General features: G+C 38.1%; 1 protein-coding gene across 9 annotated transcripts; it reads right to left on the reverse strand.

Annotated features, from left to right (window-relative positions):
• Positions 1-272: 272 nt before the first annotated feature.
• LOC306988080 (uncharacterized protein) lies at positions 273-20,451 on the reverse strand. Of its 9 annotated transcripts, none has more exons than XM_079592807.1 (3): positions 20,353-20,380; positions 16,935-17,029; positions 396-2,498 (listed from the first exon to the last, which is right to left on the reverse strand). In XM_079592807.1, exon 3 carries the CDS (start codon positions 2,492-2,494, stop codon positions 1,505-1,507), a length of 990 nt encoding a protein of 329 aa, XP_079448933.1. In that variant the 5' UTR covers positions 2,495-2,498; positions 16,935-17,029; positions 20,353-20,380; the 3' UTR covers positions 396-1,504. The 9 variants fall into 9 exon arrangements, with proteins under 9 accessions (XP_079448928.1, XP_079448926.1, XP_079448933.1 ...); XM_079592806.1 differs by lacking the exons at positions 16,935-17,029; positions 20,353-20,380 and adding exons at positions 18,163-18,232; positions 18,742-18,930; XM_079592802.1 differs by lacking the exons at positions 16,935-17,029; positions 20,353-20,380 and adding an exon at positions 3,186-3,332 and having other exon boundaries at positions 273-2,498.
• Positions 20,452-20,462: the final 11 nt, after the last annotated feature.

Below are 20,462 nucleotides of genomic sequence, written 5' to 3' on the forward strand. Positions count from 1 at the left end.
GATAGAGGCACATTAAAAAAATTATGCTTAGATGCGTACAAAGCTTTCGGCCAATGTATTGATCTGAGTAACCCCCAAATGGTACCTCAATAATTTAGTTTTTTACAGTGTAACAAGTGTTCAATATATTAAAAATGTTGAAGTCAGTTCCATTATATATATATATATAAAAAAAAAATTTCTTTCACACCACAGGCAAATAAAATAAAATAGGATACACAAAAAGTACTTTAAATAGTCTGTTGTACTGTTGAGCTGAACTGGTCTATTTACACATTTACATTTGTCTTTATTCTACTTCACACACTTGAATACATGTACATCCACACACCAGAAGTGTGAACATGCGGTTTTACAAGCCTACGTTCAATCAGATATCAGACAAATTTACCCCAGCCTGAAACCATCTTTATTGTGACCATGTTTCATATTTAATCATGATTACTTTATTAATTTAATGTATACCATTATTAGAGAATACATTTAAGAAACCTAACTACTCCATGACTAGTATAACTGTTCTCATTACACATTCCATGTACAAATTAATACGAAGCAGTTAGAGTCGAAGCAGCAAACAAAACCATTTTTAGTTTTGATGTTACAGTTTAGCCACGTCATTTTGTTCTCATTCTTTTGTTTTTCCCTTACGTGAAACATCACTAATGCATAGCGGCTTCAGTGAAAGGTTGTTTTCGATGTCATAATCAGCTGGAATCAGTATTTCACGCAAGCAACACTCTTTCTTTATTGGCATCGAGGAAGAACCTTTAACATTCATGGAACCGTTCCATCCCACGAAGGGTTCTTTATATTGAACAAAGGTACTTTAGATTATTAAAATGTTCTAAACACTAAGAAAAACATGGGTCTTTTAAGAACTGATAACTGAGTGGTACTTTGGGGAACCAAAAGTGGTCCCCCGAACTTCACACCAAAAAAATGTAAGAGTGAAGGTGAATACTAATAATAATTTCTTTCAAACAAATCAATGATGTGGCTCTGTGTAGATTCCCAAACATGAATCAGATTTATATGCAATAAGCAAATAAGCGAGATGAGGATAAGAGGATTCATTATATTTAATTGCAATCTATATTTGCAGAATAAACATTTCAAGTTATGTTTTATCTATCGTTTGCCAGGCCGTATGGAGGAGTTGGCTTGCACATCACTACATTAAGCACAGCTAATGTCTTAAAGGGATAGTTCACCCACGTCGGTCTCAACCTGTATGCCTTTCTTTCTTCTGCAGGACACAAAATAAAATATTTTGAAGGACTTTTTCTATACAATGAAAGTCGATGGGGTCCAAAAAAAACTCCATTTGAACACTGAGACCATTTTCAAAATATTTCTGTCCTACAGATGAAAGAGAGCCATACAGGTTTGGAATGACACGGGAATGAGTAAATGTTGACAGAATGTAAATTTTTTGGTGAACGATCCCTTTAAGCAGTATATTATTGCAATAAAAATACTGTTCAGGAAGCGTTATTGCTGATTAAGAGTTCTCCGGGCAAAATATTCTTCTGAGCTGTCCTGAGAGCTCAGCGGACAGCATGCTGTACCTGCTGTTGAAGTTCCACAGGGACCTTCCTCCATTACGAGATCCCTCTGGGTCTCGTAGCGACAGAGGGAAGGACAACGGCCAGTTGGGATGAAGGGGAGATGGACGCAAAGAGGACGAGCCCCAAGGTAACATCTGGTTGCTGTGCTGGGTGGTGGAGTGGCTCAACCCAGGAAGCAACTGAGGAGGGGGCGGTGAGGGTGCAGGTGCTCTCTTTGCTGGAAACAGTTGTGGGTGGCTTGGTGGGTCGTTGCTGGAAGAGACCTGTGGGTGAGATGCTGGGTTCGACTCAACTGGGTCAGCATGGTTGTCCAAGTAGTTAACCTGTGATGGTAGGTGGGCACTTTTAGGAGGCACCCTCAAGGGCGAGATGATTTGAGATGAGCTATGCTGTGGCCAAGAGTGGTAGAGTTCTGGACCGTCTGCTGAAAGAGCAGCAGTACCGCTAGCCAAACCCCACAGGGACGGCTTGAGATGGGACGCAACAGGATAGTGGAACGGAATCATGGGATGGTTGACGTCTAGACCTCGCCCAATTCCCATGTGATACTGCAGACTCAGCACCTCGGCCCTGAGCTGGGCGTTCTCCTCGCTCAGCGCCATAAGCTGTCCCTCCAGCACGAAGTCGTTGAGTCGTCGCTTCTCACGGGAACGCTTGGCAGCCTCGTTATTCTTCTGCCGCTTGACCCAATACGATGCATCCTTTTTCTCAGCAGGGGTCATCTCGCGTTTACGTCGTCTACTCGGAACAAGTGGGTTGCGATATGACTGGAGGTGGAACAGTCGTCGTGCCAGTACGGATGAGCCGGTGAGTGGCAGAAGCCTGTTTAAACTCCCAGGTTCATCTTCGCTTGTCGAGCTCTCGCCCGTGGAAGAGGGAAGACAACCGTCTGCCGGATGCTCTGGACTTCCAATGGTACTCATTGTTCTGGAAAGACAAAGAGTTCGATGATCAGTAGGACCCAGTTTCAAACCAATACTTTGGCAAAACGTATCATTTTTTTGTTTGTTCAGATTGGTTTTTGAATAAGAACGATGCAAAAGCTCACAATTTTTCCACTTCCGTGTAAGAATACGCCTTCATTATACAATGCTACTTAAATTCATTCTCACTTATTAGTGTACATACTGCAGCTTCCTGTCAGAAAAAGGGTAAATATAGACATGAGAAGTGTGCTAGCCTACCAAGGAAACATACCGGGCAATTAATGATCTTAAATGTGCAAAATAATGATATAGTCTGTGAGAAATGCGTCAGGCTGAATTAATGACGATGATTTATTGGATCTGATGCATGCAACCTTGATAAGATCAATTTTGGTGAGGTTGGCCATAGATAAAGATCTTAATTTTTCACTTTGCTGAAAGCAAGATTGTTTGTAGGTTATTTGAAACCACTGCATTTCTGCAGAATTGACAACATCAAATGGTGGCTGTTCATTTTATACTTGGTGAATATGAAAACCGCCACGCTTCTTGCAACAATCTAGAATTAAATTACGGCATGATTGACATGTCATTTATTTAAAGAATTCAGTATTTTTAAGTCTGCATACAGAATACTAAGTGTAAACACGAGTCTCCAAAATCTTAACTGAAAATCGCTTTACCTTACCTTACGCTGCTGCCACAGGAATGATGCTAGCAAGTGTAAATGAATTAAATGACATCAGCTTAGAAGTAAAACTCTTTGGCTGGAAACATACGAAGAGTCAGCAACCAACAGACAAGGTGGCACATGTAATAGACATGCCTATTGTATGAAAGTAGTAGTAGGTGAGGACCACATCTTCCTTCCTCAGGAGGCGGAGACTTGCAGACAAGTATCTCAACCCAGTGGTTTGAGTTATGACTCACTCTTTTGTTTGTTCTACTTTTTAAAGGATAAATTAAAGAAATTAATGCGGGCGCACTCATCATCCTGATGTTTTGTTTACAATTTATATTTCTCTGTTTACGTTTTGCATTTCTCCCAATTATTATTCATTAAGTTTAGTTCTCTCCGTTTAGATCTGAACTAAAACTAAAAAATAAAATTGTTTATTAAATTACATATCTCATGCACCATTATCTAATCATAATAGATACATTTTTTTGGTATTTATTTTAAATATTAATTATTTATATAATTCATTTTTAAAGTCATGAATTTTAGTTTACATTTTATTTAAATGTATTTTTAATGTCATGGATGCCCTATAAGAGTCCTACACTTCAATTGGCACATTAATTAGACTATATTGCTGTATCCTGTCAGTCTGGATGAAGACCAATATTCATTTTGAGGCCTAACTTCACAATTCAAATAGCATATAAGCATATGTGCATTGTTACGTGTTATTTATTCAGCCCGATACGCAAGTATTCGTCATAGCAAACCAAATTCTTCAGAAAGGGTTAAAATGTCAGTTGACCGATTATAAGAAGCTGAAGCTTTGTAAAGACTGAAACTCCTGATAGTAAGATCATGTAAAAATGTTTCTTGTGGTTAAAAAGAACAGATTACTGAGAATTACTGGCATGAAAAAATGAAAAAAAAAAATAGAGGTTTTTGCTGAGTTTACGATTGTCGTCTGGGACTGTCCTTCCAAATTTCTGCAGAAAATGGTTTTGTGTTCTAGATTATGACTAAATCTGTGTCGGTATGAAACATAATGCAGGTTTGAAGCTTGTGCCGCAGGGTTACAGCAACTTACTAAAGTACGACTTGGCGCACTTCCACTGCCAACCACTGTTATAGCTGCAAAAAAAATCTTACATAGGCCTATTTAATGCATAATGCAAGGGGAGAACACAAAACATCTGTTGAATGCTATATTGATGGATATTTTCCCTTTTAGGCCTACTTCATTTATGAGAGTTATGCATCACTTGTGGTTACAAGACTCTGGTTTGAAGAATTAGCCACACTTGACATTTGAGTCTTCAAGATAAAAATGGGGCATACACAATTCACTACAGCACAAGATGTTGCTGGAGTGTTCAACAGGTGTTGGATCATATCTGGGGCTTGGGGTCGCAGTGGTCGCGAATGGCGTCGGTGGAGTGATAGCCTACCTGTGTTGTTTACCGGTGACTCACAGAATAGCTATTGGATCTGTCTGTGATTTTTTTTCTTCTTCTTACACCTGGTGACTCATAACGCCACCTCAAAGCTCCACAGAACTCAAATGCTCTAACGTGGGATATAACCCGTAGTTCAGATGTACTGTTTTGTTTACCGCACGCAGCCCCCTCATGCGGTGCGCATATTCACATGCGCGCGCACACGTTCCAGCTTAACCAGGTAATCGATAGGTTTATGGAAAATGTAACCTAGCCTACATAAAATAGCACATTTTCAGGTATGCTGCAGACGCGCGTGCGAATGAGGATGAGCGCTCGCCGCAGCCGACGCGAGACGAGCTTTGTCCTGTCAGGCTTCTCACCTTTAGCATACAGTTCAGCTGCGTTGCTTGCCTGTACAGTAACTTCAATCACCCTTGTTTCTTTCTCAAATGATATGAATTCAAACCACTTCCTGTCTCTGAGTCGTCAGTGTGTTTTCTCCTCACAACGACCTCATTTTAACTAGCCCCTCTCCCGTTTTCGACTCGTTCGTCGGAATAGAAACCAAAGCAGCTACTGCAAAACTGTAGATGGGGTATACCCCACAAACCTCATTCATAGCCACCTACTCACTTCCCAGAAAACAAATCATCTTGCTGATATTTTGGATTAGATTTCGGGCCTTTTGGAGTGTTGACGTCTAGATGTTTTCTGTGCGCTTTTTTGTTCTAAGCCTAGTCCAAACTTCAATAAGCACATAATTGTTTAGGGTGGCCAAGGCCCATGAAATGGTTATGCTGAGACTTTAACTTCTTTAAGTAAAATCTGAGGCATTTCGCAAGAAAGGCATCCATTATGATAAAACTCTTTTCATAAGTGTTTAAAGTCATGGATTCTATGCAAAGTAATGATGTCTGAAATTTGGAAAAGAGCTGATACAGACTTTTATAAAGCCTGGCATAGGCCTACATGCGTTCAAAAGTTTGGGGTCAGTAACATTTTTCAAGTCACATTAAAGACATTTATAATGTTACAAAAGATTTTTTTTTTAAAAAGTAGTTCTTTAGAACTCTTATTCATCAAAGAATCCTAAAATAAATGTATCACGGTTTCTCCAAAATATGAAGCACAGCTGTTTTTAACTTTAATAATAATAAGAAATATTTCTTGAGTATCAAATAAGCATATTAGAATGATTTTTGAAGGATCATATGACGCTGAAGACTGGAGTAATGATGCTGAAAACTCAGCTTTGCCATCACAGGAATAATTTTTTATTTATTTAAACAGTTATTTTAAATTGCAATAATATTTCACAGTATTACTGTTTTTACTGTATTTTGGACCAAATAAATGCAGCCATGGAAAAACTTATTATAAAAACACTTTTGTACCAACCCCAAACTTTTGAACGATTCTTTTTGACCTTTGACCTCTAGGAGTGATTGCGACCCCTAAAACTCTCCTCTAAGCATCTATCAAACAAAATGCATAAAAGTTGCATACAGGCCACATGAATGTGATACATAATGTCTGGATGCTATAAATGTATCAAAACTGTAACATCACACTAATGAAAGTCTGGAAATTACAGTAACAAACAAATGTGTGCATGCATATTTACATAGATTCCATTAATGTTGAGAATTAACATACCTGAGCTTTAAACTACTGTACCCACATATAAATATAACACACAACTATAGGCCTACAATACCATTTTCTTCTCTCATGATTTCCCACAAGGCCATATATGTCATGTATTTACAATATAAAAAATTCACTTTGTTATGATTGATATTGAGATCATATTCACCGCTTGATAATGGGCTTTGACAGACCCTTTAGTAGGCCTCCATCAGCACCTGTGGAACCGCATGCGGTGAGGCTTTAAGAGCGAGATATGAGCGCTTGCTGCGGTTTGACAGGCATGGGCCAACAGTTAAACTGTAATGGAGCATTGCCAATAGCAACCTGGTCAACTGGTCACAACGGCTCTGCAGGTCTGGCTCTCCTCTCATCTCGCAAACCACTCTGCATCTGAGAGGGGCCACATGTAAAAATAGATGAGCTTGATAGGACTTGAGACGTGTTATCTCACGCACACACACGTACATGCTGTCAAACCTCCTACACGCCTGCAGCGCTGCCCACCGAGCTTTGATAGCACGCATACAGGGGCCACTGTGAGGGAAATCTTTTGATTTGAGATGAGATAGGTCATGATATGAAATGAGGAAAGATGGTCATCTTCATTTTGGGCCCTTTATATGGTCTTGCAGCAGGTGAATGGATGCTAATTTAACTGCAGTGTCTCTGGCGGCCACTAGATGGAGCGCTAGGTGAATAGTGTTGAGTCGGCCTGAAACACAGCGCTATTATCTCCCTTAAACCATGCAAGTTTCGAGTATTTGTCAGAAAATAATGAAACATTAGATAGCACTAATGTCCTCACTGCAGTTATCTGAGAAATATGTCTTCCTCTGCTGCAGTTTCGCTAACTTCACACCTAATGCTGTTCTCAGACACTTTTAGTGCTTGTAAACTTCCTGGCTTAGGTTAGATTGTTGTGGCATAGCTATCACTAATGTGTAAAGTTATATCTGTTTCCATGAAACAAAAAGGAGAAGTGAAAATGTTAGATGACAACAATGACAACAAGATTAAGGCATAATAAAACACTGATCTGCTATCTGCTTAACTTTTCAGTCTTCTTTATGAAAATACAAACTATCAGACTTGTAGGAAATAGCCTACCTGATGACAATTTTTTGAATGCATAGCCCACATCATATACCGTTAAAAATAAAAGCATATAATGGATATATTTACTATTTTTTTCCAGACATCTGACTTGAGAAGTAATATCTACAACACAAAAGACCAATCTAACTAACAACAATTGCTTTCTGTATCGGTCTCTCTTTTTAATGTGCAAACTTAACAGTGCATTTCTGCCGGCGATTATATAGATTGAACACATGTTAAACACATAGGACTAGATGATTATTATTAAAACTACCTTTTAAACATAGTCTTAATTGTGTTTTACTAATGCTGAAATGCGCCAACCACTATGCCAGGGGTCATCGGTTGTGTACCTTCGCGTCATCAGGTGTTTCGGCGTTTTTAACACAATACACCCTTTGCAAAGGCAGGCCCAGGCATGATCAGGCCCGGGTGTGTGTCCCCATCATCTTGGAGCCCAACTTGGGTATTTACCTTACTGCAGCGTTCTGCAGTAGTTGCTGTCTCTTTGGTGTTCTGGTGCAGGGCTTGGCTGTGGATTCCCAGCACTTTAATATGGTTAATAAAATGAGGAGTTACAGTCAGATTTTTTTGTGGGATTTTGAGGATTTTTTTACAGTTCGCTATAAGCAAAACACATCTGTTATCTGTTTGGATAGAAAAGCAAGCTGAGTCAGAACTGAAGTCTTAAAGGGGTCATGACATGTTTTTTTTTTATTTTGTTATTATGTTCCCTTAGGTGCAATTATAGTATTACTATAGTTTTTTTTACAAAAAACTTTTAAAATGTAGTGATTTATGACCTTTTCCCACCCTGTTTCTCATCCTCTGATTCAAACAGTCTGTTTGGGGGGTGTTTCCCCTTTAAGAGTTCAGTGTTAACGCCCACTGCTGTGATTGGCTAACTTCAGTGCCTATGCATCAATTATTAACGCCCCCAGCCAGAACATTTGCGGATTCGGCGCAACTGTTTATTAGCGGGTGATGCATGCGAAGCGATGGCTCTTGCAATGATAAAACCTTATTATGTTTGAGCCAGAATCAGAGGAAAATGAACCATCACCACAACAACGAAGACTGGATCCGCCCGTGTCCACATGGAAAGTGAAACTATTTTGAATTAATAAAAAAAAATTAAGCGGAGACACTTGAAAACGGATTATTGTTGCATAATTATCCTATAGCTTAATTTGCTAACAGTTTAAAGCTGCCGTCGGCAACATTTTTTTGATCAAATTCAGTGAAATTGACACTATAATCCGACAGAACAACATAAATAAGGTGGTTTTAGAAAAAACCCCGAGCTTCTAACTCCTTCTAACGAAGCGTGATGGCAGAGAGAAAATCTAATAACAAGCTTCCAATTCCTCGGTTATTGCTATCTATGGATAGATTAGCCAGGGCAGCCTACCTCCGAGTCTATGGTGTTGATCGATGCTGAAGACGGACGCATTCACAGAAAATCAGGTACACACGCACTGACGATGGGCGGGTGCTCGTTGGTAGTTGGGGAGGGGCATGAGAGTTGTAAACATTCAAAATATTGTCTAAGTCACTCAATCTGCCAGAGTTGCCGACGGCAGCTTTAACATTATTTAACTAATCACATAGGCCTAGCTAACTAGAAAGGCGACATATTTTCAAGATTCTCTTATACAAATCTGTTTATATTAGCCATGGTAAAAAGTAAGTTTGCGTCGTCGTTGTTGAGCCCAGAATAGTCGGCACGGACTTATCTTTGAGCAACAGTTTTCTGGCAAAGCCAAGCATCATATTGGGATTTTTTCCTCAAAACAGTCATCCTTAAATGTATAGAACAAACGCTTAAACTAACACTGCCGTGACTGGGACGTCCGCAAAAAATAAAGTGCATCCATTTTCCCCTGACGACTGGATCTTTCAGCAGCGTATTTAAAAAGTAGTTTAAAGGTTTAAACACATTACTTACAGTTTGCGTCGTCGATGTTGAGCCCAGAATAGTCGGCACGGACTTATCTTTGAGCAACAGTTTTCTGGCAAAGCTCAAAACAGTCATCCTTCAAATGTACAGAACAAACGCTTAAACTAACACTGCCGTGACTGAGACGTCCGCAAAAAATAAAGTGCATCCATTTTCCCCTGACGACTGGATCTTTCTGCAGCGTATTCACAGATGTTGTTTGTCCACAGCCAGGAACAGCACATCTGCGGCATCGTAATTTCCCTGTACACAGACCCACTCGCTGTCCGTCGACTGAACACTTGTGAGGCGCGCAGCGCGCGGGCGCGACAACGATACGAAATGAGCGTAGTTGTCTTGCGCTTAAAGCGTAACTGTCTTCTGCTGGAGGCGGTCATTATGCAAACGCTGGTACGTCACTTCGTACCGTGACGTCACTTCTTACCATGGATCCAGAACGAGCTGTATTTAGAGCTTGATTAAATAAATGATTCGTTTATAATGGGGAGGACGTCTGAAGCTATGAAACTTGCAGGACGTTTAAATGGTACAAAGACCTCTTATATACCAAAAGATAAAGGCAAATTTGGTTTCTCATGTCATGACCCCTTTAAGGATGGAATACACTCAAACTTGAACTTTCATTTGCAAAGTGACAAATCGTAAAACAATATCAACTATTAAAGGTAGGGTAGGTAGGATTTATATAAAAACTTTTTACCAAATTTGATTAAACTTTCTATATATATCAATGCATAATTAAAATGTAAGTACTCTGATAAAAAGAGTATAAAAATCGAGTGACTCTAGACCGTTTAATCTTCATTAAACACAGCTCATTATTTCCATTCGGGACGAATCACAGGATTGGCTTGCGCGACTGTCACTCGACGTCGCCATGACTACCGCCGTTATTACTGGCTCTGCCCACGTGCGCGCAGTCGCGCACCCGTTTTTAGGTGGGAGTGAATGGAATTAATGAGCTGTGTTTAATGAAGATTAAACGGTCTAGAGTCACTCGATTTTTATACTCTTTTTATCAGAGTACTTACATTTTAATTATGCATTGGTATATAAAGACAGTTTAAACAAATTTGAATAAAAGTTTTTTTTCGACAATTCTGACCTACCCTACCTTTAATCATCAACCAAAATTTGTATTAAATATTAAAAATAACCTTTTTATTTGGGAAATGACACTTGAATACTTAAGCTTTTCCCCTTTTCCTCATTTTCTTCTGTCAAACTTTAACACTTAGTAATTCAACTGATCAGACATTAAAAGTTATAGTGTCTCATTTCTAAATTGTAGGCCTACTATAGACTTTATGCGCCAGAGAAAAAAGGCACACAACCAGCTTTAGATTTTTTTGCGGTAGCTCTGTATACTTCTATGGCATCGCTGTCGAAGAATAATTAATGGATGAAGTGGATTTACTTATTGTAGAGTTACCGGAAGTTATCATTTGCATTGAGTAACGAGCTTCAGCTTGAACTTTAACTCAGAATTGAATCTGTTACAATTGTAATGTTTGCATGCGGATGTCGTAACAAATGTCATAACACCGGGAAGATTTTAAAATGAGCGGTTCGTTCATAAATCCGTAAGATCTTACATTCATGCTGTGGAAATACAAACTGGAAGACAGAAGTGCTGAAAAGGGGCGGAGCTACATAAGGTCAGAAAGTGACATGATAATTCAAATGTTCGTGTCCAGTGTGTCCTATATATATAGTGCCACAACAACCTGACATGAAACATCAAATCAATTATTTGGGATTTTCATTTTCAATATAGACGAGTCAGGAAGTCAATTAAAAAAAAAGTAGTCTAAATTATTAAAGTCCCCATGAAATCAAAATTTTTGTTTTTTTGGCTTTTAGTATTAAAATAATATCTTACTGTTATCTATAAGCTAGCATACAGCACAACAATGACACAATTCGCATTTAGAATATAAGCGTTCAAAACTTCCAGTCTCTCATTTCCACCAATATGGATCAATGATTTTGATGACATCACTCTGCACTTCAGCTTCTCTTCAGATTTTCTGTCCATTCAAATGCTTTCTAGAAACGAAAGCGTCCCGTCGGTCAAAATCGGTCATTTGTTCAAACATTTACTATTTTCTACATGGTGAATGGCACATAGTACACTATATATAGGGGATAGGGAACAATTCAGACAGTGTAAATATGCTTTCCATTGGAGCGAATGAAGTCTGGTTTCACGTTAGTGTCACGCGAACTGCCCCCACACGCACAGTCTGCTCCGATCCAGAGACACGATAAGTCAGCGCAGGCCAGAAAATGTATCGGATCCTTTGAATTCTGCACAGAATGCTATATTTTAATAGCCTGGATGCCAGCCGAACTTAGCCCCGCCCACAACATTTGAGGTCAGGAAGTTCGGTCTGGACTTGATCCGTTGTGGAGCAACTATACTCGAACCAGAGCTGTTCGGACCAATCAAATAGGCAGGGCAGGATTTATACGATGATGGACAGATGATCAACAGTAGCCTAATGTAATCATCCACGTAACCGAAGAGCGCTTGGGTTGAAATAATTTACAACAAAGGTGGCTGCCGCTGGAGAATTGAGATGTGTAGATTCCGCATTCGCGTCTGTTATAGAAAATATCGACAGCACATTCATTTTAAAAGAGGAACCGCGATCAAGGTATTTGTCGATCGGAAATATGTTTAATGTGGCATCTGATAGTTTGGACACATAATGAGTCATAAAGACAGATACAAATTTCATTAGAATATATGTATGAAGCAGGCAGTTGCACAAAGACAATTGAATAGCCTACATAATTCAATAATACATTTAGCCTATTTAATTTTTTTAACACATCTAATAATAAATATTTAACATCTAAATCATTCAGTGATACACTTTCCGTTCACAAACAGTATATGATGATTCTTCATTATCAACTACCGGTCCAAAACATGAATCATATATTTGGGAAATGAAACTCGCATGTCTTTAAACCATCTCTTTAACCCTTTTTGATGTCAGGGAGATGAAGGTCAACAGCCGAGTCGTTGCTGCAAATCTTTCCCATGTTTTCACCGGAACCGGTATTTGTGCGGTTAGTAATCGTTTTTCATATGACTTGGGAAAGTAGTCATGGAAGCACCTAATAATATTTATCGAATAATATTAATTTCTTAACACGTTCCTAATGGGCTGTTGCCAGAAAAACGAGTTGCAGAGTTACAAATATACACCCCCTGACCTGACCTTTGTTTGTTCCCCATAACTTGTTAACTGTTCCACTGAGCGGCAAATTGCTACCTTCTTCCTTCTTGTTGTGGTCATGCAGGTTTGTGGGTTTCCCTCACTGTGATAGAAAGTTTTACACAGCTAATGCTTAAACATGTCTAAATGAGAAATATGAGGGTAAGTTTCCTATAAATGCAGTTTTCGTAATGGCTGTTTAGATTCTCGTACGACGTCCACCCTCTACGAAAAAGCGGGCGTGGCCATCGTTTGTAACTTTGAATGTGTCGGTGTCGTTCCAGTTATTTTACCTGTACAAAAACAGTCCGTTATACTGTTATTACATAACTTTTTTCTATTAAGTACAATTAACTTTTAGTAATATTTTGTAAATTTTGAAAATTTGAGGTGTTAGGTTGCTTGTCAATGCATACACATACCTAAGAGGAAAAACAACAACATAAATACCTTGTTTAAAGGAACACCCCAAAACCTGGCAACATATATAAAATTATTAAAACAATAATTTATAAAATTTAAATATGCTTAGGCTTAGACATTGATTATAAATTCAATGGAAATTTTAAGTCACTACTTTCTATCCACAACCGCCGTGGCACGGCATGCCACCACACACTCATGGCAAACTAAAACCAAGTTTGTCCTTATGAATCATCTGTGTATTGCCTAGTGGTTAGAGTATGGTTGTTAAGGGTGTACAATATGCTGGTTTGTGCATCTTCATTCATTGTTTTCCTTTATATGCCTTGGTTTATCACAATTGTGCCACCCATGGATTCTGTTTGCGTGTGGGTGCAGATACGGCGAGTGGAATTAGAGGCATTTCGTCACAATCTCAGACAACACTGTTTTCACTTATTATAAAAGATGCAATATGCAATATTGTACTCTCTGAACCACAGTCTTTGCTATATGTAGAAACATTGATGGGTAAGAGCATCTCCCTCTGGCCAAACACCAGAACTGATTGACTTCAACTGACTCTTCACACAGAATTGGATACAAGTAATCTTAAAATAACGCTGCAGAAAACAGGTCTTTTTTTCAGTAAAATATCTAAACAGCCATAAAAGATACATTTAAATGAGAGGGACAATTTCAACTTTTTCTTTTTTTGGGGTCTTTTTTTTTTTTTAAATGCTAGTGGCATAATTTTTTATTATAAAATACATACACGTAAAGTGTCATGTACCCAAAAGTAAACGTTTAATGCAAGTAATTAAACTAAATAAAATAAATTTGTGTTGCACTTCATTCCGATAGTCCACTTTAGACAATTTACTAACGATAATTAACTTTGCAACTACATGTGTACTAGTTGACTGTTTGGTTTTGGGTTAGTAGAACAAGTTGACATACTTGCAAAGTCATAGTCAGTAGAATGTCTAAAGTAGACTGTTGAAAATAAAGTGTAAGCTAAATTTATCTTATTTCATGGATGTTTAGATATTTTAATGGGAAACGAGACAAAAATACCAAGAAAATATTTAGCAGTTTTAAAAAAGGAAGCTTTTTTTATATTTGCTTGAAATGATAATTAAGTCATTACAGAAAGAAAAAAAAAACGTTTTAAATTATATCAGTCTGTGGAGAGATTATTATCTAAAAGTCTTATGATAATTCTCTAAATGTCTCAACAACGTTATTATTCTTCCAATTGCAGAGACACCATGTTCCGTCAGGCTCACACTGAGCTGAATGGAGATCAAACTGAGAAACATGGGTAAGTAAAGACTAATCTAAAATTCTCAAATTTCTAAATTCAAATTTCCACAATGCAGATCTCAGCTTCCTCCGCAGGCTGCTGCTGGTGCACGGGCACTGGTCCTACTATCGCGTCTGCATCCTTCTGCGCTATTTCCTCTACAAAACCACTGCTTTTGCTCTAGTTCACGTCTGGTACAGTTTCTACAATGGCTTCAGCGCTCGGGTATAGAGCAACTAGGTCACTTAATCCACTTTACACCCACCAACCCAAACCGCACTGTGAAAATATCTGCTATTACAGTCAAACTGAGATCTGTCTACTGTAACATGTTTAAAGAAAGTCAGATCCATTAACAGTAAGTAAAAGAAGTTAAGAATCAGCAAAGTGTGACAACTCGGTCAGGATAAGTTGTATGCAAAAAAAGAAAATGTCTTAAGAAAATGTGTCTAATTGTAAGGTTTGTGGACATAAAGATGATTTCATTTGGTGAGTTGTAGAGATCCAATGACATGATGTCAACTTATTACTTATACTATTATTACGATTAATTTATTTAAAAAGTACTGCAATTTATAGACAGAATGCAATATATACTCTTCAATAATAAGCATGTTTTTAATTTCTGTATTAAAATGTATTTATTTATTTGGGGTCCTGATATCATAATTCACTCAAAACAAAAAAAAATCTTGAAAATAAAAACTTAAGTACACTCTAAAAAATGCTGGGTTGTTTCAACCCAATTTTGGGTCAAATATGGACAAACCCTAAACGTTGGGTTAAAAATGTAATTTAAAAATTTAACCCAACGGCTGGGTTTGTCCACATTTTAATATTCCTTTTTGTCCAGCACCTGCCAGAAGTTGGGATGTGCACACAATAACCCTTTTTAATATATTTGTCCATATTTGACCCAAAATTGGGTTGAAACAACCCAGCATTTTTTAGAGTGTAGTAGTTAGTTAATTCAATGTGTAATGTAAATATCTAAAAATATGATTTTAACTTGATGATTACACCATTTTATTTAATTAAATTTAAGCTTTTATTGGTATAAAAGACAAAGAGTACATATCTAAGAACTTACACTCTAAAAAATGCTGGGTTGTTTCAACCCAATTTTGGGTCAAATATGGACAAACCCAAACGTTGGGTTAAAAATGTAATGTAAAAATGTAACCCAATGGCTGGGTTTGTCCATATTTTACCCAAAATTGGGTTGAAACAACCCAGCATTTTTTAGAGTGTAGCACATGTGGTTTGGACATGACAGTTTTATATGTCATTGACCCTGCTAACTGTCAGCACGTGTATTACGTTTGCACATAAAACCATCTGACACATTTTTGGTCCTTTTGTTTTTTCCCCTCTACTCAGTCATGTGGGAAAAAAGTACACCCTTTTGAATTGTGGTTACGTATTGGGATATAGTAAAATAAAAAAGATCTGGTTCCTGGCAGGTCTTAAAATGAGTTACAACCTCAGATGAACAACAACACATGACATATTACACCATGTCATAGTTTATTTAACAAAAACTAAGGGAAAAGCCATGGGTGACAAGTACACCCTTACTGCCTCTATAGGAATGAAGAGGGTAGCAGGCAGGCGCTGGTAATAAAATGTCTTTGATTAATGATCATCAGCAAATTTGATCACCTCTATAAAAGCAGAAGTTTAGGCAGTTTGCTGGTCTGGAGCATTCAAGTGTGTAACACAATGACAAGGAGGAAAGACATCAGCATTGATCTTAGAGAATTTGTTGATACCATCAATCTGGGAAGGGATATACGGTCATTTCCAAACAATGTGAAGTCCATCATTCTACAGTAAGGAAGATTATTCACAAGTGGAAAACATTCAAGACAGTTCCCAATCTTCCCAGGAGTGGACGTCCCAGCAAATTATCCCCAAGGACAGACCGTGCAATGCTCAGAGTAATCGCAAAACACACAAGAACTACACCTCGATTACGTTCAGAGTGGATTGCTTTCATGGTGTTAAACGCTCATGTGATCAAATGCATTCGACCAACCACAAAAGACTGCCGCCTATACTCTCCGCCTACTAATCCAATGTGTAAACATTATGGGAAGTGCGCTAGACAGACTGGATTTAAACTTTGTCAGCTGGAGACCCAAGTTTAGTTTGAAGATGAAAAACGTACCAAACACAATGTTCTCTCACCATTCCTGAATTCTAACACAACGTTCGATGTGGTGTTGTGGCTATCAGGGTAGAAACGAAAGCATCAGCTCTCCATGTGTTTTTCATCTCGGGTCGTGTTTACATGTAAATTGCGCAAGCATAGCATAGACCGTCCATTTCGTCCATTAGATCGAAAGACCTATAGATCTACCGCCCATAGACACTCCCCTAAAAGAAATAAGGACAGACGTGGTAGAAAGTGGACAAAAGAGACAGATTAAAGCGCATAAACGGGGAATGCGTCTCCCTCGTTTACTTGTGATCCGATTGACCAAAACACTTCTTAATACCATGTGTAAACAGGGCCTTAGGTTTGCAAAGTTGCATCTGAACAAACCACATCTGGAACAATGTCCTTTGGACAGACGAGACCAAAGTGAAGATGTTTGGCCATAATGCACAGTGCCAAGTTTGGCCAAAACCAATCACAGCATATCATCACAAACAACTCATACCAACCGTCAAGCACGCTGGTGGAGGGTTGATGATTTGGGCATGTTTTGCAGCCACAGGACCCGGGCACCGTGCAGTCATTGGATCGACCATGAACTCCTCTGCAGACCAAAGTATTCTAGTCAAATATGAGGCCGTCTGACAACTAAAGCTTGGCCGATATTGGGTCATACAACAGGACAATGATCACAAGCACACCAGCAAATCTACAACAGAATGGCTGAAAAAGAAAAGAATCAAGGTGTTGCAAATGGCCCAGTCAAAGTCCAGACCTCAACCCGAATGAAAGGCTGTGGTGGGACCTTTAAAGAACTGTGCATAAACAGAAGCCCACAAACCTCAATGAACTGAAGCAACATTGTAAAGAAGAGTGGGCCAAAATTCCTCCACAACAATGTAAGAGACTGATTAAGTGATATAGAAAATGATTACTTAAACTTATTGCTGCTAAAAGTGGCTCTACTCACAATTAATTCATAGGGTGTACTTAGTTCGTCACACATGGCTTCTCCATTTTGGCTTTATTTTTGTTAAATAAAGTCTAAATAAATGCTGTTAATCTGAGGTTGTATTGAACTACTTGACCTGCTAAAGACCAGATAATTGTTTATTATGTCCTGATACGTAAAACCATAGAATTCAAAAGGGTGTACTTTCTTTTGCACATGACTGTATATGAGAGATGGTTTACAAGCCTCTACACAACAGCATATATATATATATATATTTATTTATTTACCCATGTCCCAGGGGATTTCCACTGTTGAGGTAACTTGATTCACAAACCTATTTGAATGCATAGCCTACTTTGCTGAGCATGATTGATGGCCACCGTATTTACATTAGACGACATGCAGCACCTATGCAAAAACGGATTCAAGAGTATCATCCTTGTGTGGAATTTTTTTTCTGTTTTTTTCCGTCTGTTCTAGGTTATCGAGCATTCTGGACCATTTTTGCATCACAGGCCTATTTTTAGCATCATAGCAATCATCATTAATTTAGTGTTGTTTTTTCTGTCCAAACTCTCTCATCTATTTGTTGCCTCACCAAATCTCTTTTCCTCAAAATCATCACAGTGGTCATCCTCTTGATGAACATATTTCCCTACCTCTACTGGTTACTTTGGCAGGCGCATTTGTGAAAACATCAATAGTCAGTTTTCCTCCCACAAAGCTTTAGCATGTTTTTTTTTTTAAAGGTATTATTATCATAATGTTTCTATTCTACCTACCATGTAGATCAACGAATTGAGTACAGTTGTGTTTTTGTAGAGATGTCTTTCAGCGTTGTAAATCCTCTCGCTGATGGGAAAGTTTTGGAAAGTTAATCACAAAAGTTAGGTTTCCATATGCAGCGCCCCCACAGGACAGGAGAGTTATTACAATAACGATATAGATCAAATAATCATTCTGAATATAAAAGAATACCAGAGTCTACACCACGATTATATCGATAATGGCACAAATAAACAATATTGTTGGAATCATTTTCAGAACTATTTTTTCCAGATTATGAATGATAAAAACATTGACTGCCAATCAGAAACCATCATTCTTTAAGAGCTTGAGCATTTTAAGTGGAAGACGACAAAACTAAAGCTAGTGCTTAGAATAAGCAGAACGATATCATTGGCTATGAATGCTATCGGTATACTTATCTTTATAGTAATCATTGTATGAATTTTGAAGAAAGAATCTCCACAGGGTACATAATAGAGAAAAGAATAGTGGTTAAATGGCACAAAAGCCTTTTTTTCCTACAATGTTATTATGTTGTATTATGTATGTTGCATGGCAGTTTGCAAGCTTACCTACAGCTTGACCAATGCAAAAGGTCAAGTCGAGCAGGTTGCATTGTGGAATATAGTATTCCTTACAGTGTTTGTTCTATACTGCATATTTAGGCAAATGAAGCCAAGAATGCAGAACATTTACATACTGTCACAATTTGGTTTTGGTTTATGTCTCATGTCATGCTTCATGTCTGTCATGTGATTCCCTGTTAGTCATGTGATCCTGCCATGTGTTCCCTTGTCTGATGTGTCATGTTGTCATTGGTTAATTGTCTGGTCATTGTTCACAGGTGTCCCCTTGTCTTGTAATTAGTCTGTGTATTTAAGACACATGTTTGCCATGTGTCTTTGTCAAGTATTGTTTCATGTAGTCCACTGTTAGTAATTCTACATCCACATCTTGAGTTTGCCATGCCATTGTTTCATGTTTAATCTTATTTGTAATAAACTGTACTTGGGTTATCTAATACTTGCCTCCAGTGGATCCCTTACACACACTGTGCACAGCAGTGTTGCCAGACGTACGATAATTATCGTATTTGTACGATAATTTTGACCTCTGTACGATGTACGATCAATAATGAAAAAAATCCCATAATGTACGATAATTTCAGAATTGCCCGCAAATTAGTTAAAAAATAACTAATAACCCCCCCCCCAACCGTTGGCGAATTCTGCGCTTATTTTCCTCGTGTACGATCATTTTCTTCCAAATACGATAATTTTGAGCTTCTGGTACGATACTTGGACATTTCCAATCTGGCAACACTGGTGCACAGTATACACACTGCATGACAATTATATGGTATTCTGAACACATATCCTCATGCTTTTTCCATTAATTATAGTACATCCCTCGACCCTCTGATTCAATACAATCGCAACCTTTATGCTGTTTAGACAACAAATAACTCAACCATGGTAAAATATTTAATGAAAAATGCAGTTTTATTTAGAAATATATTTAATGAAAATAAATGTCTACTGTTTTTATGTCATATATTATGCATGTATTCATAGATTTAGCTAGCTAATTGTTGTTGACTTTGACTTACTAAACTTTACTTTTAAATCAAGTCAGATATTTTCTAATATTTGCTGTCGACCAATTGCAGCGCTGTACTACGTGGACTTAGCACCGGTTAGAGGTAGGTAGGCTGATAAGTCACTCGTATAAAAACCTGTTCACAATCACATCAAGAATGATAACTATAATGATAACTATATACGTCCACACCATATTATAAGTAAGCTACTCGCTGCACAGTTATGTTGTCTGCTGCTTTAAATGCTCGAGCTAAAGTCAGGGGGATTCTGATTGGCTGTCAATGTTTTTATCAAGTGATTCCAGCGATATCGTTAATGCCGTATAGTTACTCTCTGTTGCATTAGAACTAATTTTTAAATATTATATAGGGCTATCATTATCGTTATGACAAGGACTGTTCACTCCAAGAACGACTAAAATGATAACCATATAATGCTCACGCTTAAAGTCAGGTATCAACAAGATCCATCTATTGAGAGCGTAAAAAGTTTCGGCGGGAGTTTTACAATTTCTTTTACGAAATACGAACTTTTAGAAGTCTTTTTTTCTTTCTTTTTTCCAACTTTTTATGTTAGACCTACATTAGTCCCGTCTTTTATTCTCTCCACTTCTTTTCCCACCTGTGCTATCGAGTTCCAGCCCCCTCCTTTACCCGGTGGAGCGCATTTGCACAAATTCCCCAGTCGTGCTT

Source organism: Phoxinus phoxinus (genome assembly GCF_949152265.1).
Source record: "Phoxinus phoxinus genome assembly, chromosome: 20".
In the NCBI taxonomy this organism is placed as follows: Eukaryota; Metazoa; Chordata; class Actinopteri; order Cypriniformes; family Leuciscidae; genus Phoxinus; species Phoxinus phoxinus.

Bases quoted from the DNA above. Each gene is read 5' to 3' on its own strand.
- LOC306988080 (XM_079592800.1), bottom strand. From the start codon at position 18,785: ATGCAACCTGCTCGACTTGACCTTTTGCATTGGTCAAGCTGTAG. The intron at 2,499-18,741 runs GTAAGCTTGCAA...TTGTCTTTCCAG, and splicing joins TTGCATTGGTCAAGCTGTAG to AACAATGAGTACCATTGGAA.